We start from the raw sequence: 23,200 nt of genomic DNA on the forward strand, positions 1-23,200 counted from the left end.
TGTACTTTTTGACTTCACGGTGGCAAAGTAGAAGATGATTTGGGACTAGACCACAAAGCCATATACTTTAGACTTTTTTGAAATAATTTCTTTGAATGTTTTCGTTTTTGTGTGCGCGTGTAGTGAAGAAAATATCATCACGGTGTGTTGTTGTCTTATGTGTGTCTTTAGACTGAGCACGTTCCTCAGGTTGACGCATGCAAACCCAATACCAAATTTATGGATTGATAAATTGTTCGCTTCTTTGTGATTTTCAGTCGATTGGTTTGTTTGTTGGCAGTTTAGCCAACGGCGTTTTGATGCCGCCACACACAGGAAGTTTTCTTACAAGCGGGCAGGAAGTGGTAGCAACGAGGTGTTTTTGCCGCTATGCTACATTAGCGATGTGTGGGGTGGAAGCACACAGGCTAAAAAATGCTAAAAGCTAACTTTTAGCACATTTTTCTACATCTGTTAGCTCCCAGTGGCTAGATCTTTGCTAATGAGGTGGTGTTGTAGCTATGCTACATTTGCGACGTGGGTGGAAGCACACAGGCTAAAAAAATGCTAAAAAGCTAACTTTTAACACATATGGCTACATCGCTTAGCTCTTAGTGTCTACATCTTTGCTAATGAGGTGTTGTTGCCACTATGCTACATTAGCGACATGTGGGGTGGAAGCACACGGGCTAAAAATGCTAAAAGCTAACATTTAGCACATTTGGCTACATCCGTTAGCTCCAGGTGGCTACGACTTTGCTAATGAGGTGTTGTTGCCGTTATGCTACATTATCGACATGTGGTGTGGAAGCACACAGGCTAACAATGCCAAAAGCTAACTTTTAGCAAATTTAGCTACATCCATTAGCTCCTGGTGGCTACATCTTTGCTAATGAGGTGTTGTTGCCGCTATGCTACATTAGTGACGTGTGGATAGAAGCACACAGGCTAAAAAAAAATTGCTGAAAGCTAACTTCTACCACATTTGGCTTCATCCATTAGCTCCTGGTGGCTACCATGTTTGCTAATGTGTTGACTCCATATGTTATCTAAAAGTAATATTTTGGGAAAAAAATATGGATTTAAAGTTTCTGTGTTAATCTTTAAATGCTAAAACCTATGAGACACTTAGCACACCTTGCTACACCTGTTAGCATCTGTTAAAATATGTCTTGGAGGCTTTTTGACAAATCTCTCTTTTTTAACACTTTTTTTTTTTTAAAACGTTTCATTTGAACCTATTAGGCCTTGTGATTGGTTGGCAATCACATGACTTCATCGCAAGCGGATGTGATAAAATGCACACCACCCGATTGGCTAGCGAGCAGACAAACAGGAAGTAGCAACACTGCCAGATGTGAGTTACTTTCTTTTTGTTTCTTGAACTCATTATTGGTTCTGTGTGAAAGGTACTGGTGGGGTAAATTTCAACTCAACCATTCCATAACGGATGCAACAATTTGTGAAGAAACTCGAACCCCTTTCACGCCCCTCGAGGCCAAATTATTCACGGATTTGATCCCACATTTCTCACGTCTACACTCATGCTAAAATGCTAACGGTCATGTGAGCAAAAATATACTTCTGACTTGGTCGCGCTTTAACTGTCTGTACGAACTCACTCGATGGAATTCATAAGAATGTTATTGTGTAGAAGTTAATTTATTCGTCTGCGTTTCCTGTTCCAGTTTGCTCGTTTGTCCTCCTATTTGCTAACAACAACACGCCTTTCCGAAGGGCTATTCCATATTCTCATTGTGGTGTATGCACGTTGGCCACCTGGGGGTAGTATAAAACAGGCAAACGCGCACAAAACTCTCGTTCTTGATGCGCCACCGTATTTAAATTAAACCTGTTTGAACATTTCATTTGCATGAGTGGATCTCAAAAGAGACTAATTAGGTCGTGTTAGTTGGCATGAGTTTGTGTTCATATACTTTAGCTCGTGTTAGCTTCTGTTAGCTCGAGTTACATTCCGAGACGCGTTAGCGGTTAGCTCAACCGCAATGTTATGCGAGTCAACTGCCATTTCTGCTCTGAACTTTTTTGATATCAGCAGAATGTCATCAATCAAGTTTGAAAAAAAAAAAAAAAATCTGAAAAATGTGTGCTAAGCTTTGCATGTCAGTTGTCCTTGTGGCGCTCGGCTGTGTCAACAAACGTGCGTCTTCTTTGCGTTCGTCTTTTTTGGATGTCATGTTAAAAAAAATATTAAAATTGTTTACTTGAAAAGTTTGTGTTATTTTTACAACTGTATTAATGTTGGTTTGACATCTTCCAATGTTTGCTATCGATATCAGAAGTAAGCAAACTTTTTTTTATTTTTTTTTATTAAATTTCTCCAATATTTTATTTATAACTTAAGGTTTTCAATAACAAACGAAAAACAAAACAATACAACAAAAAAAGACCAGGAAAAAAATAAAAATAATAAATGAGTAAATACATATAGTCCTCTCACAACAACAAAAGTTATACATGCAAAAATAGTAGAAATTAACAAAACACAAACTTTAGATTTTTAAAAGCAAAGCAAAGAAAAATAAACTTCTTGTCCGTTTTCGTTTTTAGAATTACCAATTATTTAATTAAAATATACAGTCGTTAAATATATTGACATAAAGGTTTATTTAACAAGTGTTTGATTAAAAAAAACAATTGTTAACTGAAATTAGTAAATTAAAAAAAAATACAGACATTTTAGTGATCTAATCTTTTGAAAGAATAACTAAATTAATGCAACAAATAGAACAGCTCGTTAATCATTAAGAATTTTCATGTTCATTTTTTTTTGTTTCGTCTATAGTTAATTATTTAATCAAATGAAAATATTTTTTTCAAAACATATTTATACATTATTTAAAGTTGTATTAATTTTTTTAAACAAATACCTTATCGCCATTTTTGGGGGAGCAATCAAACACGGTAAGTCAAATATATATATATATATATATATATATATATATATATATATATATATATATATATATATATATATATATTGCCATGCTTACTTTTCACATTTTAAATAATGTTTGACCAACTATTTCTATAACTGTTTTAAGTTAATGTAACAAATATTGTTTAAAATAAAAAATGCTACAAATATTTGACTAAACAATTAAAAAAAAAAAAAAAGCGTGCATTATTATCTTTCAACGGGAAACATTTTGTATTGAAATTCGTTTTGCTGGCCTACCTAATAAATTGTCTCGACTTTTTCCAATGTTGCGCAACACTTCCATCTAGTGGACGTCAGTTGCATTGCAGACAAAAGTGAGGATAGACGTCCAGACTTTTGCACCAAATGTGGGAGAAACTTTTTGATTTATTTATTTATTTATTTTTGGAAAAGATGAATTTTATTTTAGTACAAAGAAAATTCACTGGAATGGCAGTTTGCACATGAACACAGCAACAAAACTTACAAAAAAAATATACAAAACAAATACGCACGCTGGCGATTTATGTCGGAATGCACCTTATTCAAATGTAACGGCTTCGTTTCATATACACAGTATATTGTTTCATATACACATTTCAGGCTACACACTAAGTAACGTACCAAGCGTGGATATAAAGTATTCTTAATATAAGAAACAGAAAACTATTTACATTATCTTACATCGTTCTGAATACTTTCAAAAAAAAATAGGTCATATCCAAATCAGTTATTATTGTAGTTTGTGTAACGTGACAAAAAATAGCACTTGCCGTTCAGACATGTTACAAAAAAAGTTTAAAAAAAACGAAACAAATGTTGCTAAAGCTAGCTTATCCTAGCCCAAACTGACGCGGCTGAACGAAATGTTGACCTCGACGAAGTGTCGCCACGGCAACGCTTTTGCCCCTCCCCCTACTAAAAGCTCCGGAAGAACTGCAACGAGAGCTCGTAGCCCAAGAACATGGTGGCGCTCATGGGGAAGCCTCGGATGACGTTCACCGACGCGCCGCGGAAGAACACCTGCACGCGTGCACATACATACAAAAAGCGTTAAATGGGGATCCTTTCAAATTTACAATATCAGTCGAGACTGACGAAAACAAACAATAGCCGGGTTTACATGGAGACTTTTTAGTCATTTGTGATTGAAATCATTCCGAATGAAGAGCTCTGGTCACCTTTCGATCTGCCGTTTATATGCCAGCCGCACGGACATCGATTACGTGATTTATCAAAATGGAGTTTATTCGTCATTTATTGAGCACCGTAGTTGTGATAGTGTGAACACTTTGACTGAAGTAACATCTTGAAAAAAACAAGTTTCAAGTTCTCCCCTCGCAGACAAGCTCTGGGGAGACGCTACCATTTTAGTGGGCGGAAACAATGACGTCATGACGCATTTACGTCCAGACAGAGCATCCGCGTCGCCGCACGCAGCATCTCCATTCCGAATGAAGTGTATACATAACGATCGAAAGAAATATAAGCATCCCTGTGATTCCGAATGAAATTCCATTCGATTGAGGTGTTTATATGGAGCATTTTGATTCCGTTTGGCCGTTCTGATTGATTCTAATCGTATTACATGGCTCCATGTAAACCATGCGGGCTAATGTTTGCTGTTGACATTGCGGCGTCCAGCCAGCAGAGGGCGGCCAAGCGCTGACCTTACCTGCGCTCCTTCTGTCTTGTAGCTGTGCAGAATACAGTGGAGGACGCCCTTGTACTTCCTGTGCAGGTGAGCGTCGGCCTGCAGGCGACTCTTGACCACGTCGGCGGGCGTGGCCGTCACCCAGGAAATGGAACCTGCAAAAAAAAAAGAAAAAAAGGTTTGCACTCCTTCACCTGGCTGAAGTCACATGACGTTTATGAGCGGACAAAAGCACGCTTCCGAGTTCATGTGGTTCAAAGTACAAAAGTACGTCAAAAGTAGGACATGTTTTGTTTTTTTCGGAGGGTAAACAAAACGAGTTGCTGCCTGTCTTGCAAAATGGATTCCAGATGAGGATCGATGTTGGGAAAAAAAAAAAAAAAAGCAAAAAAGAAGCAAACAAACAAAGTGCGCTTGTGCAAAAATGTGAATGACCGCCTCGTCACCTTCAACAAATTTCAGTCTTTAAATCTGAAGTTTGGTTTTATTATTATTATTATTATTATTAATTATGAAAAATGGGCCACTTTTTTTAAAAATTTATTTTTTTTTTTTTATGTCCCATAATTTTTAATTTAAAATTAGTCTTTTCTCGAGTTCAGACTTGTTAAAAAAAATTAAAAAAACTAAGATGTCTTACAATTTAATAAAACATTAAAAACATAACTAAATGTCAGCTGCTTTTGACACTTTGATAGCAAGTAAATATAATAGTGACATTTAAAAATGTTTTAATGTTTTTTTAAAAAATATTATTAATGATGAAAAATGGACAGACTTTTTTTGATTTACGATAATTATTTTAATCTAAAAAGTAATTACTCTTCTGGATTTCGTACTTGGTTTTAAAAAGATTAAAGGGATACTTCACTTATTTAGCCCATTATAGCAATAAAAAGTTAATATTTTGTCTATAATTAATTTGATACTTTCACTATTTTTCACATACAAATAGTACCTCTAAAAACACATTTTGCAACTTGCTGTCGACGGAAAATGACATCACAAGGGCTCAGCTAACCAATCACAGCTCACCTGTTTTCTAGGTTTGGTCATGTGACATTAAAGCTGAGCTGTGATTGGCTACCTGAGCCCTTACGATGTCATTTTCAGTCAACAGCAAGTTGCAAAATGTGTTTTTAAAGGTGCTAATTGTACATGAAAAATAATGCCATCCATCCATTTTCTTGACCGCTTATTCCTCACAAGGGTCGCGGGGGGTGCTGGCGCCTATCTCAGCTGGCTCTGGGCAGTAGGCAGGGGACACCCTGGACTAGTTGCCAGCCAATCGCAGGGCACACAGAGACGAACAACCATCCACACTCACGCACACCTAGGGACAATTCAGAGCGCCCAATTAACCTGCCATGCATGTCTTTGGAATGTGGGAGGAGACCGGAGTACCCGGAGAAGACCCACGCGGGCACGGGGAGAACATGCAAACTCCACCCAGGAATGGCCGAAGCCTGGACTCGAACCGGAGTCCTCAGAACTGGGAGGCGACGTGCTATGAAAAATAATGCTAATATCAAATTTATTATAGGCAATATATTAATGTTTGACTGCCAAAAATGGCTAAATAAGTAAAGTATACCTTTAAGATGTCTTAAAATTTAAATAAACATTAAAAAAAAAACCGTTAAAAATAAACATTAAACGTAAAAAAGAAACGTCAGCTGCTTTTGCCACTTGATCACAAGTGAATTTCTAACAGTGACATTTAAAAATATATATTTTTAAAATTATTATTAATGATGAAAAATGGACAAACTTTTTGACTTACCATCATTATTTTTAATTTAAAAATTAATTTGGCTTTTCTGGATTTCATACTTGTTTTTTTAAAAAGGTTTAAGAGGTATTAAAATTTAAATAAACATAAAAACATAAAAAACAAACAGGCACAAAAAATGTTAGTTACTTTAAGTGAAATTCTAACATTGACGATTAAAAATAAATATATATTTTTTAAATAAACATCCAGCCATCCATCCATCCATTTTCTTGACCGCTTATTCCTCACAATGGTCACGGGGGGTGCTGGAGCCTATCTCAGCTGGCTTTGGGCAGTAGGCGGGGGACACCCTGGACTGGTTGCCAGCCAATTGCAGGCCACACATAAATAAACATAAAACATAAAACATTAAAAACAAACATTAAACAAAACAAAAAAGTCAGCTGATTTTGCCACTTCATCGCAAGTGAATTTCTAACAGTGACATTTAAAAATAACGTTTTTGTTAATTATTATTATTGATGAAAAATGGACAATGTTTTTTTTGACTTACCATAATTATTTTTAATTTAAAAAATAATGAGTATTTTCTGGATTTCATACTTTTTATTTTTTTCTAGACTTCCCCTAAATCAAACAGAAAATCCATACATAACTATTAATACTATGTTGGCAAAACTCAACATTTGATATTGTTTATAAATGTCATGATTACATTTGGGGATTTTTATTTTATTTTTATTTTATTTTATTTTTGGGATGTCGTGTTACCGAACCTTGGAAAGTTTTTTTTTTTTTTTTTGTCAACAGCAACATAATTATTATTTTAGTTTTAATCTGCTACCAACTGAAAAGTTGCGCGAAAAGAAACGGATGTTGTGACCTGCGAGTCCGCCGGCCAGCCAGATGGCAAACGGGTGCGGCGCGTCGTCGTGGGCGTCGGCTTTGAACAGGTCGCAGAAGACGGCGTAGGGCAGGAAGTAGAGGGCGTAGCCGGGGACGTCCCTGAGGATCATGGCCCCGCCCCCGCGGTACAAGCCCTGCAGGCCCTCGCGCCGCACGATGCTGCCGATGCAGTGGAGCGGACCGCGATACGCGCCCACAAAGCCGCCGCCACCGTTGGACATGTGCAGCGAGCGGACGCCCGCCATATTGTGAGAAGAAGCCCCGCCCGCCAGCTGGAAACTCTCTGCGCATAAAAACAACAACAAACAAAAACATCAATCAACAATTTGTTGTCAAGCAGCAAAAAAAAGTTTTCGGAAGGGGCGGGATCGGATCGTGTCACATGTTCGCGTTAGCATTCACATTTTCCGCCATCAAATGTCACTTCCCAAACCATGGTCTCATCAGACCGCAGGACATGTTTCAACTGCTACTCTTCAGCAAACGTTGACAGAATCATATTCACGAGCAATTTCATGTGTTTTACAATTGATTTAAAAACGTCAAAGAAGTCATTTTTGGGAGAAATGCAAAAAAAAAAAAAAAAAAATCAAAAAAAAATTCAGAGACCTTATGCGAGCCATATTTTGCAACTAGGGCTACTCGATTAAGAAGAAAATATTAATTGTGATTTTTTTTATTTTTGTACGAAACAAGAAAATGTTTCAATGTAAAAATATTTAGAAAAATAAAATTCTTTGTAACATTATTTATTATGCAATTTTGGATGACACATTTATTAAATTATTAAAAAAAAAATTAAAAAAAAAGTGCAAATGTATAAATTTAAACAACTCAAACAACTCCAAATTAGTATTAATACAGTAAACATAAAAACAATTATTTGAAACACTATTATGCAAGTTTTGGATGAAACAAAATTTATTCAATTAATTAATTTAACAATTAAATGTGCAAATGTGCAATGAATAACCTTTTTTGATTTTACGATGATGCTAATTTTGTAATTGTGTAGTGTCATAGTTGAAATTGTAATTGAATTCCGATACCGGCCTCAACTATGTGAAACGAAAGCAGATGATCAATGTTTCACAAGTTGCTTACTAATTAACAAAAAATTCTCCACTGTGAAATGAAAAGTTCATTTCAAGGAAAAACTTCACAGATAAGCTGGCGTATGTGCGTGCACGCGTACGTGTCACATGAACAGCAGTGAGTGACACGTGCGCATTGAGGTCATGATCGCGTCTGCCAAACGTAATCCTGCTACTTGACATGCGATCGTGGCGATCCAAAATATCACAAACCAAAAAAAAAGAAAAGAAAAAAATACACGCATGCCACACTGATGGCAATTTGGTATGCTTTTAATCGCTTCCATATGTCATTCCGCAGTGAAAAAAACAAAACAAAACATTTGGCACCAGGAAATGGGAAATGGGTCAATTGGTACTGTTGCAAACAAAACTTCACAAAAAAGTTTGTTCAAATTAAATACATGAAATGATTCATTATTATCATAATTATAACTAAATATAAATAATGTTAATTAAATTCATTTTATATATAAACAATAATGTATTATATTTTATAAATGTGTATATATATATATATATATATATATATATATATATATATATATATATATATATATATACACACACACACATCGATAAATAATTACTATATTTAATTTAATACATTTTAATAATTAACTTTATAATAATAATAACTATTAATTATAATCATATTGATTTTTTTAATTAAAATCTAAAATGTAATGTAATAAATTTAGAAATAAATATCACATAAATTAAAGTGTAAATAATATTAATTCATTAATAATTATCAAGTTGTATTTTACAATTTGAAAAAAAACCACACTAATGTCTTACCAATGCAAATATGCCATCTAGTGGCAGAAAAATTACATCGACACAAATCAATATCACTTAAATTTTTTTACAGCACTGTGTATCTTAATTTTAACTCAATTTTATGTATTATTATGAAATTATTGTATCAACGACTAAAAGATGCAACCATATGTCTATTCAACAATTTTTTCCCCTCCCTTTTATGTTAATAAGAGTATGAAAACTTAGGGGGGGGGGGGATTATTGTACAATTTAATTCATTCATTAGTTTATTTGTCTATTTATTTACTTGTTTATTTAACTATTTGTTTGTTTATTTATTTACTTATTTATTTGTTTGTTTATTGGATATTTTGGCATTGATATGATTGTGGCGCACTTACCGGCCACACCGGCGGCGTGCGTCTGCATCTGCAGTCGGATCTTGACCAAGTCGATGGGGGCGCCCATGCTGACCGACACCAGGCCGGTGAGCATGCTGGCGGCCGCCACGTCGGCCAGGCCGGCGGGGTGGCGCTCGTCGCCGTAGCGACGCTTGGCGATGAGGCGCTGCGCGTTGCTGAAGAAGCCGAACACCAGCGAGTTGTATGCCGTGATGGTGGCCAGCGGGAAGGACATGCCTTTGAAGAAGCCCCAAGCCTGAACAACAATATCAAAAACACACACTCATTCACAATCAATGACATTCCACCATCGCTCAATGGACAGAAATAAAACAATGTCATCATGTTGGAACGTTGTCATACCGTTTCCTTCCTGTAGATGGTGACGATGCAGTCCATCATGTTCTTGTAACCTTTTCCCGCCTGCAGCCGCGTCTGCCAAATTGGATACAACAATCAGCATACAGTCAATAGCGTACTTATTTATTTTGTATTTAATTATATATTTATTTTTGTATTTAGTTATGAATTATATTATTTATTCAAATATTTATATTTGTATGTATTTATGTATTTATTTATTTGAATGATTGATTGATTTTATTTACCTTGACGGTGTCCAGAGGATGTCCCACCACCACACTAGACGCTCCTGCACGCAGTACACGCACACACACGTCAATGAACACAACTCAATTGATCACGTGACTTTTCCGACTTTTCTTCCACGCAAGCGACTTGCTTGTTAACGTCGACATTCTTTTTTTTTTTTTTTTTTTTTATCCCAACATTTCCATCCTTCCCTTTTTTTTTTTTAAACATTTTGATAAAGACATTTTTGGGACCACCGAACACACGCCCCGATTGACCTCAAGCTAGCTAGCTAGCAAAAACAACACGGCGAGAGCGAGCGCCCCTACTGGCCACACGTGCGCGTTCATCTGTAGGTCATACTTCTTTCAACACTGCCAGATTTGAGGACGAAAATTTATTTAATAAGATAATGCATCCTAATTATCAACTGTTCCCGATTTTTTGGGCACTCTCGAATATGGCTAATTGGCGTGGTCAAAACACACACACGAACTCCAAACCGTTCCTAATATTTTGACTTTTTCACGTGGCTAAATATAGTAGTCACACGCAGACCCAGGCGTCCCTAATATTTTGACCAATCGGGGCTCCAGGTGGAGGAGTGGAACCGTCATTTGCCTTCGGTGCTGGTTGGCTCACTTCTCCGCCTGGGAGACCATGTGTGGCTTACATGAGGTAAGCTTGTGTGAGTGAGTGAGGATTAATACCCCCCCCCCCCCAAAAAAAATAAAAAATAATAATAATATATACATATATATATATATATTATTATTATTTTTTTATTTTTTTTTACCAATCGGCGCACGCGCACAAGGAAACGCGTCCAACTGACCTCCTACCCATCCAGCGAGGAAATCGTCCATCCGGAAGTTGTTGGAAGTCATTTTTGAAGTCTTGTCACTCTTCAAACTTCATCCGCGAGCACGCGGGCGCGCACGTCACATTAAAGTTTGTGTGCGCGTGTTGTTGTTTCAAAGTGTTGTGAGTCGAACGAGAAGCAGCAACACGAACGCTTTGACTTGCAAAGCGAGGTGCCCTCCTCCCCCGTCGGGCCGGCGGCCAATGAGGACGCGCGGCAGGCTCCTCCCAACCAATCGGGCGCCAGCTGGGTGCCAAGCTGCGAGCCAATCGGCAGCGCGGTACGCAAATGAGCCACGAGGAAAACATGCCAGCGCCAAGATTTTTATTTTTCAAGAGGATATTTTTTGATTTATATAATTGTAGACTGTATTCTTATCATTATGTACTGATTTGAAATGTAAATTATGTTTTAAAAAGATTTATGTTTTGATTTAAGAGGTGCTATTAATTACACTTTAAATTAAAATCAGGCTATTTTTGTTATTTAGCAGACGTGAAATATTTTTTGTTTGTCTTCAGTCTGATCATTTTGCTGTGTTTCATGTGGACAAATCAAAGTTAAACAAAAAGAGAGCAAGCAATTGAGCAACAAGTCAAAGTCAAATGAACAACAAATGTTTGGCAGTTTTTCCTCGTTTGTGTTTGTATTTTCTTCTGTAAACTTTTTGTCTTTAATGCTGCTTTGAAATGTGAACCAAGTTATCAACAAGTAAAAAAAAAAGTATCATAATGACTGCATAAGAAAGTAGCTCAATGTATTTTCTTTGTTACAAATCAATCATTGTTGTGGTGAAAACATCCCAATAATCAAAAGTGCTGTTTTTGCTGTATGGGAGTTCAAAGTTCATTTCCAGCATTTGAATCGATTCTTGCGAGCGTTAGCGCCTCCCATCACACGCACGAGTCGACAGGACATTTTGTCACTTATTTTGCTGCGCGTGGGCGGGGCTTCAAGGGAAGTGACCTTAGGCCTGTTAAATATGATGTCGCCTATCAGCACAAACACGACACGAGTGACGCGAAGTCAGTCGGGCGACCTTCAGCTTGGCGGCCGGTGGTCACTCGAGGACACAAACCTCGGAAATGAGACGCGGAATCTGCAATGTGACACGCAAATTGGAATAAGTTTCAATCAGTCGAAAAAATATGGAAGGCCAAGGTCAATGTGTAGAATGTCTCTAAATTTGGGGAATTTTACACTGACCTGAATATATGACTGGATAGCCGATAGCCCATACGCGTCAGTGCAAGCCGTTGAAGTCACAGGGCGGCCATCTTGTTACTCCCACCTCGTGAACAAGCTACTGTATAAACTACGCTATACGTACATATGAGACATATACAGCTCGTCGGCAGTTAGTATAATAATAATTAAATATATAAATATAAATAATAAGTAAAAATATGGTAAAATAAATAAACAAGTTTCCTCCTGTGTACTAAACATAATTCAGCATATAATTTGTACATGTATTTAAGGCATGTTGTAGAATGTCTGAAGTCCTCTTGTTTATGTTAAATACATTTAAAATATGATAAATCATGCTGTTTCTACTAAGTCCTGTCAAATGGTCGATACTGTAAATGTATTGGAGAAACGTTTCTTGGGAGGAGCAATATGGCCACCCCGCCACCTCAAAGTCTCGACCTATCGGCTATCCAGTCATACATATTTATATTTGTTTTATCAGGTGCATGTGGCCATTTGGGGCAATGTAATGAAAAAAGTTCCCAACATGAGCTGAATGAATTGAACATTTGGAAGTGTCTGAATCGGATATAGTGTAAGATTGGGAATATGTAGCACATGAGAAATCCTTCGCAAAATGTGTGGAACATTTTAACGTTGGAATGATTTGATCGCAAATGTGCAAGCAGGAGGTAAATATGGCAACCATTTCTTCATTAAAAGTAAGAATTGACTGTGAAAATTGTGGGAGTATGCTTGCCAAGATGTCCTGAATTCTGTTAGCATTTGAAAACTTGAGGTGCTTTTAATTAGTCAACAAATGTGGAAGGAGGAGTAAATGTGTGATTTTCTGTCACATGTTGACTTTTGAAGACGAAGCTCATGCAAGTATTTCATAAACAGGGAAGTTGAGTACACTTGACTTGTACTTTTACCAGAATCTTTGTTTTACACAAGTATGTTGTGTACTTGTACTTGCGTATTGCGTGTGAGTACTTTTGCCCCCTTGTGAAGTTCAGGTTTCTGCTCAGTTTGGGTTAACTGCTCAATCGCAACACAATGCAGATGGATTTACTGGAACGGAGCAAGACAAACAAAAACAAGCTGGATTCGACCACTGGCCAGGCGATGACGAAGGATTGCAGACGTTGAAGAAAGATATTTAAAACTCTTTGACTGCCAGGCGTTATAAAAACAAAACAAAAAAATCCACAGTGCCAGCCGCTTTTGAGCATTTTAACTCATCTTTCAAGGCAAAAAGAATATTGTTTGCCTTTACTACATATACAATGTGGCTACTCAATGAAAGATCGCATTCCATTCATTGGAATTTTACTAATCATCATGAAACGTCTTTGGCAGTCAAAGAGTTAAAATGAAAAATAAAAAAAAACGTTCTGTAGATTAACGCTGTTGCGTCAACGCACTCCACTTCAATCCATACATTGATATGTCTTCAAATGAGTGAACCAATAAAGATATCTAAAGTGCTTTGGATGCCGTAATCGTGTTCATAAAGTGTTCCAGTTGACATTTTCATCTTTTTTTATTTTGTGTTGGACTGTGAAGAAGTTTCCAGGAAAAGTAATATAAGTCACTCATTCCAGTTAATTCAGTGAACGAGCAGATTTTCCATGCGAGTTCCAGCTCGAACAAATTTGCTATTTAACAGATAGGAGAACATTTCTATTCATAATGGATCATTCATTTTGCAGCTCTTAGCGTGCCAAGGTTTAAACTGTGAACGTAACCACATTAATGATCTTCAAAAAACTGTAAAAAATAAATAAATAATAAGAAAAAAACAAAAAACAAAAGTTAAACTTACAGCTTACACAAGATTGCTCCTTTGGGTTTCGAAATTAAAATTGTGTTGTCATGGTAAACAACCGGGCCCAGAAAGCCCAATATCGTCGTCATAAATTACACAAAAACAAATCTGGAACAAGTAAACCGTATATTTATGATTTTGGCGTGTTTTATTGTAAGCAGAAAAATGCTTGAAATTGCCGTTGCTTCACAATTTTCAAGGAAAAAGTCTTCACGTCCCTGCAACTATACTGATAGATAACACGGCGTATTAGGGTCACGGATTCATATTTTTTTTTAGAGGGAGGGGCAATATTCCGAGCAACAAAACTTACCACTTTCTAAGGTGGCTAATTTGTGAGAGAAAAAAAACCTAGTAAATTTGCTAGTTTAGAAAGTGGCAAATTTGTGAGAATTTTTTTTTAAATTTGTAAGTTTAGAAAGTGGTAAATTTGTGACTTTCTAAAGTGGCAAATTTACCACTCTGTGAGAAAAAAAATAGTAAATTTGTGAGTTTAGAAAGTGGCAAATTTTTGACTTTCTAAAGTGGCAAATTTACCACTTTGTGAGGAAAAAAATTGAAAATATGTTAGTTTAGAAAGTGGTAAATTTGCAAGAAAAAAAATTGTAAATTTGCGAGTTTAGAAAATGAGAAATTTGCAAGAAAAAAATTGTAAATTTGCGAGTTTAGAAAGTGGCAAATTTTTGACTTTCTAAAGTGGCATATTTACCACTTTGTGAGGAAAAAAAAAGGAAATTTGCGAGTTTAGAAAATGTCAAATTTGTGAGAAAAAAAGCTCATAAATTTGCGACTTTCTAAAGGCAAATTTGCGAGTTTAGAAAGTGCCAAATTTGCAAGTTTCTAAAGTGGCAAATTTGTGAGAAAAAAACTTTTAAATTTGTTAGTTTCTAAAATGCCAAATTTGCGAGAGAAAAAACTCATAAATTTGTTAGTTTCTAAAATGGCAAATTTGCGAGAAAAAAAACTCATAAATTTTTTAGTTTAGAAAGTGGGAAATTTGCGAGTTTCTACAGTGGCAAATTTGCAAGACAAAAAAATCAGAAACTTATGAGAATTATACGTAGCATACTACTTGAATGTTTGCTAAAAATAATACAATAAAAAAATGATATGTGGCCCTATGTGGCCGTCATAGCTAGCTGATGAAAAATGCTGAATCTGTTTTTGCCATCTAATGTTGTGTGAACATTTTGAACAACATATTTCCAGTGTATGCGAGAAGTTGAAAATACTCGGAGTAGTCGATCCTCAAATGACTTTCAGGTGTTAAAAATAATTATGTGTGGGTGTGTGTGTGTGGGGGTGGGGGTGTGTGTGTGTGTCTCATTTCGACCAGTAAACATTTTTTTTTTTTTTTTTTTTTACATCCATAACACGGCTCCCATTTCTGTCCAGTAGACTTATTAACATCAATCATACTCGGCTGCACTGTGATATGTGATGTGCTATTTATAGACACGCACTAATACACTGTAATTCAATTCCGTGGTTTATTTCAAACTGGTGCCTCATCAACAGATCATAAAAGCAAATGTAGTTCATATACTGTACACAGGAGTAAATAAACATCAAATTCAACAGTTTGATGGTTGTCCCAATACTTTTGTCCACATTTACTTGACTTCTGGAAGGGTCGCACTTCCCGCTTTGCTTTTGTCCAAAATTCCAAATGTTCTTTCCGACATAATCTCAATAGATGAGTCCAAACGATCTTTTGAGTTTGTGTTGGTGTCCCAATACTTTTGTCTGGTGGAAGTGAAAGTGGGTCAGGCAAAAAAAAAAAAAAAAAAATCGCATTGGCAAATGTTGGGTTTAATTGGTCACAGTTGCTCTTTTCTTCACTTCTTTTCTTTTCTTGTTTCATTGTTTAAACGCTCTTCACTTTTCTTTCTTTCTTTCTTTCTTTCTTTCTTTCTTTCTTTCTTTCTTTCTTTCTTTCTTTCTTTCTTTCTTTCTTTCTTTCTTTCTTTCTTTCTTTCTTTCTTTCTCCCTTGTACGATTGTCCACATGAATGTGGAGGCCAGACAGATTTGTATTTATTTTTTAATAAAAAAATAAATAAAATCACGTTTTGCTGGTCTTTACTTGAAGACAAGATGTTCAAATGTAATGTAAAAATACAAATAAAATTAAACAATGAACTGACAACGTTTTTTTTTTCTATACGTGTGTACCAAATCAAGTGTCTGAAATTGAGTTTATTTTTTTTAACTGTAATTATTTGCTGTGCCAAGTCATGTGATGTGGCATATATAGAAGCACACACGCCGCGACCCTCTCGAGTGGCTCTGACAGCCGATTGGTCGGCGTGTGCACAGGTGCGATTGACAAGCAAGGCGTGCACTCGTCGCCATGGCAACGTCACCCAACGAACCGACACGTGTGACATTGGAGTTGGTGAGACGGTCGAGAGGGACGAAATAATAGAACGTGAAGCCTACATGTTGCCCCACGTGATCGTGAGATGATGAAGAATTATGACGATCATCAAAGCTCATTAGGCTGTTGAACATTGAATTGATTCACCCCATGTGGCTTACATGAAGTAAGCTTGTGTGTGAGTGAGTGGTTAAAAAACAAACAAACAAACAAACAAACATTGAATTGATTCAAATGGCCCTTCAGCATTTGTCCACCAGATGGTGCCGCTGTCAAACACACCGCCGTTCACCCCTTTCGAAGAAGCAACATCCAACATGGCGACGCCAGAGGAGGTATTTTTCACGTTCTTATTTGATTTAAGAGCATTTGTGCTGCCAAATCCCAGTGAAACTGCACATTAATGTGTTTTAAGTAGTTCGTCATGCCTCTTCGGTCCCTCAATTGTGTTTGAATGAAAGTTCAAGACAATTAAATGCCCCCTCCAACTAAAAAAAAAAAGAAAAAAAAAAGATAATCAAAATTCAGCTTTGTGTTGTTCTTTGTGTTGTTTAAAACAAAAAGAAAAAGTGATGGCAGTGTACTAGTCTGCGTAACGACACGTTTACATTGACATAATTCGTTTAAACCATAATTTCTGTATTTTAATATAGATGGCAATGACTCTCGAACACTGCCACCATTCTGTTTCTGGTGGTACTGCGTCAGCAACAGTAGCTATAGATTTCTAGCTAACTAGCTACAGTAGTGATGGATGGATGGATGGATAGATAGATAGATAGAGTAGCGATGGATAGATGGATGTTTGGCTAGTTACAGTAGCGATAGATAGATAGACAGATAGATACATACATACATACATACTAGGGGTGTTAAAAAAAAATCGATTCGGCGATATATCGCGATACTACATCGCGCGATTCTCGAATCGATTCAATAATCGGCAGAATCGATTTTTTTTTTTTTTTTTTTTAGGATTCACACCTTGTGCATGGAAGAATGTTATATGAACGGAACATTAAGCCTTAATATTTTATTTTAATGCTGTTCAAACATGAAACAGATTACAACCTCTATAAGACTGAAATTTCAGATAAATAAATAATACATTTTCATATAAATCTTACACTCTACAAGCTTACTGATTAGTATTTTCTAAATTTGAATGAAAAAAATCGCAACAATCGACTTATAAATTCGTATCGGGATTAATCGGTATCGAATCGAATCGTGACCTGTGAATCGTGATACGAATCGAATCGTCAGGTACTAGGCAATTCACACCCCTAATACATACATACATACATACATACATACATACATACATACATACACACATACATACATACGTGGGTAATCCAGGTCCAGAAAGTAAAAATCCTGACAGAGTTTGGCTTTAGCCACAGGTGCATCTAATCAAACCAGCAGATAAACAAGTTACTTACCAATCGATGAAGTAGAACCTCCTGTGTAGGGATGTCCCGATCACATTTTTTTGCACCCGAGTCCGAGTCACCTAATTTTGAGGATCTGCCGATACCGAGTCCCGAGCCAATTCCTCGGCAAAGTATTAAGGAGTGGAGTTTATTTTTAGGAGGGGTGGGCATCAGAAGTGCACAAAATAATAAATACAAATAAATAAAACGTTTGGTTTGGCAATATGTTTACCGCTGGGTGATTTTGTTGCTTTGTAGCCCCTAAAATAATAATAATAATAATAATAATAATAATGAAATAGCCAAAAATTAAAACCCCAATCATTTTCTCCCGATACCGATCAGCTGAAAATGACGTGAACGGGACTCGGTTTCCGATCACGTGATCGGGATCGGGACATCCCTACTCCTGTGACTAAACCCAAACTGTGGCAGGGTTTTTATTTTCTGGACCTCTGGATAGATAGATAGATAGATAGATAGATAGATTGAAAGTTTGGGGGTTCTTGCCCGTCCGCCTAGTATGAAATTGGCTAATTTAATCTTTTGTGATCTCACTATTTATTAAAAAAGTGTGTCTGTGAGAGAGGCCTTCTTATCAAGATATGTGAACTCTTTGACATTGTAGAGGTAAAAAATACAAATGAAAAATCCCAATGTCTCAGTTTCAAGGGGAGAATTCCAATAAAGTTTGATGCTGACTGAATGAATTGTAGGATCCCTCAGCTGCCGCCAGGGGGCACCGTGACTTCACCTTGGACTTGAATCCTTTTTTTTTTTTAACCAAAACAATTTTGTAAAACCCTTTTTTTCTGTCTTTTGTCCTGACTTGTCAATGTCACCTTTCCCATTAGGAAAGAAGCACCTGGCTGCATGCGTGTCACGGAGCTGCTGTGAGCCGCACGGAATTCCTAAACAACAAGAAGAAGACGACGACTAGGAATTCTCAGATAGAGGATGGACACGCACACGCACGCACGCTAGCACAAAAAGGTACAACACACCCGTCTGCAGGAATACGTGTGTATGTGCCCCTGTATGATTAATGTGCAGCCGAGAAAGGAACTGCTCATGTGTGCAACGCGCCAACACACACAAACACACAAATAAAGCAAACACACACACACAAACAACAAATGAAACCAATATACAATCACGCACACACACAAAAAATACACATCCACACGTTCCGCAAATGTACACAAATGGCAAAATCACACAGGTGACACTAAAACACCATTGAGAAAATACGCAAATGACACAAACACACACAGATAACATGTATTCTATTGATGATATTTTTTCATATGAGCATTTACTATTGCGACTCTGTTGTATTGCTGGAACTGGCGTTGTGACACGATTGTCGTGTTGGACGGCTAAGAATGGCAGTTGGCATGTTAGCATGCTAGCGCTCAGACATCTGCACCCACTATTCAAACGAGTTCCCAATCAATTCCAATCATTAGTAGTTTTTGCTCAAAAAACATGTCATCGTTCAAAAAACATGTCATCGTTGATGAAATTAAATGACAAATTCAATTTCAACCAACATGGGCAAAGGAGAGCATACAGTGCTTTCTTTTTCTTTGTGCTTTACAAATGTGTCTCATATTCATGACAGTATTTATAGACATAAATATCGGAGTGTACACCAGCGTGTGCTGACCTTTGGAAAGGTTTCACTTTTTTTACTTTTCAAATAACTTCCAAGATACCTCGCTGATGAAGGCGTTTTACAGCCACGTATATATATATATATATATATATATATATATATATATATATATATATATATATATATATATATATATATATATACTTACAAATTTGCAAAATTTCTAAAGTGGCAAATTTGCAAGGAAAAAAACTTGAAAAATTGCGAGTTTGCCACTTCAGGAAGTGGCAAATTTGTGAGAAAAAACAAACTCATAAATTTGCGAGTTTAGAAAGTGGGAAATTTCCCATTCTCTAAGGTGGAAAATTTGGGAGAAAAAGTGCATAAATTTGCGAGTTTAGCCACTTTCTAAGGTGGCAATTTAGCGAGAAAAAAAAGGTAAATTTGCGAGATTAGACAGTGGCAAAATTGCGAGAAAAAAAAATCATAAATTTGCGAGTTCAGAAAGTGTCAGAACTGCAAGAAAAAACTCGTAAATTTGCGAGTTTAGAAAGTGGCAAATTTGCCATTTTCTAAGGTGGCAAATTTTCGAGAGAAAAAAACGGTAAATTATCGATTTTAGGAAGTGGCAAAATTGCGAGAAAAAAAACTTGTAAATTTGCGAGTTTAGAAAGTGGCAAACTCATAAATTTGCGAGTTTAGAAAGTGGCAAATTTGCATTAAAAAAGTCGGAAATTTGCGAGTTTAGAAAGTGGCAAATTTGTGACAAAAAACTCATAAATTGGCGAGTTTAGAACTTGGCAAATTTGGGGGGGGAAAAAACTCGTAAATTTGCGAGTTTAGAAAGTGGCAAAATTTTCCACTTTCTCAGGTGGCAAATTTGTGACAAAAACTTGTAAATTTGGGAGTTTAGAAAGTGGCAAATTTGAGACTTTCTAAAGTGGTAAATTTGCTAAAATATATATATAAATTTACAATTTTAGAAAGTGGCAAAATTGTGAGGAAAAAACTCGTAAATTTTCGAGTTTAGAAAGTGGCAAAATTGTGAGGAAAAAAAAAATCATAAATTTGCAAGTTTAGAAAGTGGCAAATTTCCGACTCTCTAAACTCGTAAATTTTCTCGCAAATCTGCCACTTTAGAAACTTGCAGATTTGCAAGTTTTTTTCTTGGCATATTGCCCCTGCCCTTTTTTTGTGTAATTTCCAATCCATCCAGTTCACATCATGTCAACTGCTAGCGTTAGCGCAATCATTTAGCCACGGATGCTAATTGGTGCCCGTCGTTTTGTGGAGGTGGGCTGAAGGGAAACTTTTTTGCATTTGTTTGCGCTGGTCCACTCTTGAGAAAAAAAAAAACGCGGGCTTGTGTTGGCCTCCAGCGCCTTTGACGTGTGAGCGCTCTTAATTTGGAACGACAGTCGCCAACGCCACTAGGCCGCCTGTCTTGTGGCGCTGGCGTGTGCTAAACGTGTTGACGCCGTGTCGCTCGCCACTAGCTTGTCTCTCAAAGAAAAATAAGAACATGGGAAAAACGTTGCTGTTTGTTGATGCTGCCCAAAGGCTAAACAGCAACAAAGACAAACATATTTAGCATTCGGAACGTTCGACGTTGCTTTTATTTATTCATTTTGTGTGTTTTTTTTTTGCGTAATAATCGTACTAAGGCCCGACGGAAATTGAATTTTTCAGGCCGATGCCGAAACAAACATTTGGCAGAATCAAATTTCGGATGATTCGCTCATTGACTGGCAGCCATTTTGAGCACTCCCCGCTGTTTGACTGTATTTTAACTGATTTTGCAAGGCCCACAGAATATTGTCTTCTATTGCTATAAAAACATGGAACCTACCAAAAGAAAGATTATAGTTTCTTATTTCATCAGGAAAAAAGTAGTATATTTCTATCTGTTTCCGTTTTGCAGCAATTTGCATTACAATATAGCTAAGTTTCATTATTATTCACAAATCTGTTTTCATCATGGCCTGGTTGATCTCTTATACTCTACTGCCACCTGCTGGCCGTTTGTGTAATAACTACCATTCCTTCAACCGTTCTTTTCCGTTCAGAGGCTGCATCAAAGCGTTCTGTATGCGCTAGCATAAAAAACCCGTCTAAATACATCTTTGAGGCGCACCTTCAATGAATGACATATTTTGAAACTTTTTCCATATATAAGGCGCTACAGTAGAGGCTGGGGTTACGTTATGCATATGCATCCATTAGATGGTGCTCTGCTAAAGGGTATGTCAACAAAACAGTCCGATAGCGCAGTCAAACTTCATTAATAGATTACAAACCAGCTTTCTGACAACTCCATTCACTCCCAAAATGAATAAACAGCTGTTGTATTATTTTCTCTGAGGTAAAGTATTAGCATTAGCTAGCGATCCAAGATGGCGGGATCTTCTGCGCATGCGCGTCACCGATCGTGCAGGGTCACCGACAGCGTCTTGACAGCGAGACCTGTTGCGGCTCAGTATTAATCCATATATAAGGCGCACTGGGTTATAAGGTGCATAGTCAGCTTTTGAAAAAATTGAAGGCTTTCAGGTGCGCCTTATAGTGCGGAAAATACGGTAATTAAAAAATATCATAAAAAAATAATAAAATATGAATTACATGCAGATCCTACCACCGTTTTATAATACTTTGTCTTTTAGTAGGCTATTTAATTTCACAACGGAGGGAAAAATTGGCTAATTTTTATTAATTGTTTTTGAGGACGATGGTAAAGGGAAAGTTTGTGCATTATTATTTTTGTCTTATGTTGCATAGTAATGTATTAATGTGTTAAGAAAAGAATAAAAAAAAAAAAAGGCGATTAGGGCCACGTATGTTTGTTTTAGAGGGCAATAGCAATATGCCGAGAAAAAAAAAACTTGCAAATTTGCCCTTTAGAAAGTGTCAAATTTGGGACAAAAAAAACCACGTAAATTTGTGACTTTCTAAAGTGGCACATTTGCGAGCAAAAAAATCGTAAATTTGCGACTTTCTAAAATGGCCCAAAAATGTGAGGAAAAAAACTTCTAAATTTGCAATTTTGGAAAGTTGCAAATTTGCGACTTTCTAAAGTGGCAGAATTTGCCACAGAAAAAAATCGGAAATTGGTGAGTTTAGAAATTGGCAAATTTGCGAGAAAAAAACTTGTAAATTTGCGACTTTCTAAAGTGAAAGATTTGCGACTTTCTAAAGTGGCAAATTTGCGAGAAAAAAAACAACTTGTAAATTTGCAAGTTTAAAAAGTGACTAATTTGCGACTTTCTAAAGTGGCAAATTTGTGAGGAAAAAAGACTTGTAAATTTGTGAGTTTAGAAAGTGGCAAACTCATAAATTTGTGAGTTTAGAAAGTGGCAAATTTTCTACTTCCTCAAGTGGCAAATTTGCGAGACAAAACCTTGTAAATTTGCAACTTTCTAAAGTGGCAAATTTTCCAATTTAGAAAGTGGCAAATTTGCTACTTCAAGTGGCAAATTTGTGAGACAAAAATTCGGAAATTTGCGCTTTTTGAAAGTGGCAAATTTGTGACAAAAAAACTCATAAATTGGCGAGTTTAGAAATTGGCAAATTTGCAAGAAAAAAATCTGAATTTGTGAGTTTCTGATGTTGCATAGTAATGTTTTAATGTGTTTAAAAAAAAATTGGCTAATATCAGGCCAAAATTTTGACATTAGTTGGAGAATGTTATGTTATGGAGCATGTTAGCGCTTTTGTGTCCTTTTGTTATCGTCGTGTCTTTGCCACTGCTGATTTTTTAGTCCGGCTTGTGATTGGCTGAGCTCACTTGACATCATGTGACCGGTTTGCGTTGGTTTGTGGC

At 36.6% G+C, this 23,200-nt stretch overlaps 1 protein-coding gene across 2 annotated transcripts; it reads right to left on the reverse strand.

The window, feature by feature from the left end:
• Positions 1-3,289: 3,289 nt before the first annotated feature.
• slc25a48 (solute carrier family 25 member 48) lies at positions 3,290-11,095 on the reverse strand. 2 transcript variants are annotated; one of them, XM_077531954.1, is made up of 7 exons: positions 10,902-11,095; positions 10,084-10,127; positions 9,839-9,910; positions 9,476-9,731; positions 7,193-7,498; positions 4,596-4,729; positions 3,290-3,943 (listed from the first exon to the last, which is right to left on the reverse strand). In XM_077531954.1, the coding sequence occupies exons 1-7, from the start codon at positions 10,951-10,953 to the stop codon at positions 3,839-3,841; spliced, it is 969 nt and encodes a 322-aa protein (XP_077388080.1). In that variant the 5' UTR covers positions 10,954-11,095; the 3' UTR covers positions 3,290-3,838. The 2 variants fall into 2 exon arrangements, with proteins under 2 accessions (XP_077388080.1, XP_077388081.1); XM_077531955.1 differs by having other exon boundaries at positions 4,591-4,729.
• Positions 11,096-23,200: the final 12,105 nt, after the last annotated feature.

The sequence above is a fragment of the Festucalex cinctus genome, chromosome 9, assembly GCF_051991245.1.
Source record: "Festucalex cinctus isolate MCC-2025b chromosome 9, RoL_Fcin_1.0, whole genome shotgun sequence".
In the NCBI taxonomy this organism is placed as follows: Eukaryota; Metazoa; Chordata; class Actinopteri; order Syngnathiformes; family Syngnathidae; genus Festucalex; species Festucalex cinctus.

Coding starts and splice junctions, on each gene's coding strand:
- slc25a48 (XM_077531954.1), bottom strand. CDS start 10,953: ATGACTTCCAACAACTTCCGGATGGACGATTTCCTCGCTGGATGGGTA. Junction 10,128..10,901: donor CCTCGCTGGATGGGTAGGAG/GTCAGTTGGACG, acceptor TACTGCGTGCAG/GAGCGTCTAGTGTGGTGGTG. Junction 7,499..9,475: donor GCACGCCGCCGGTGTGGCCG/GTAAGTGCGCCA, acceptor TTTTATGCGCAG/AGAGTTTCCAGCTGGCGGGC.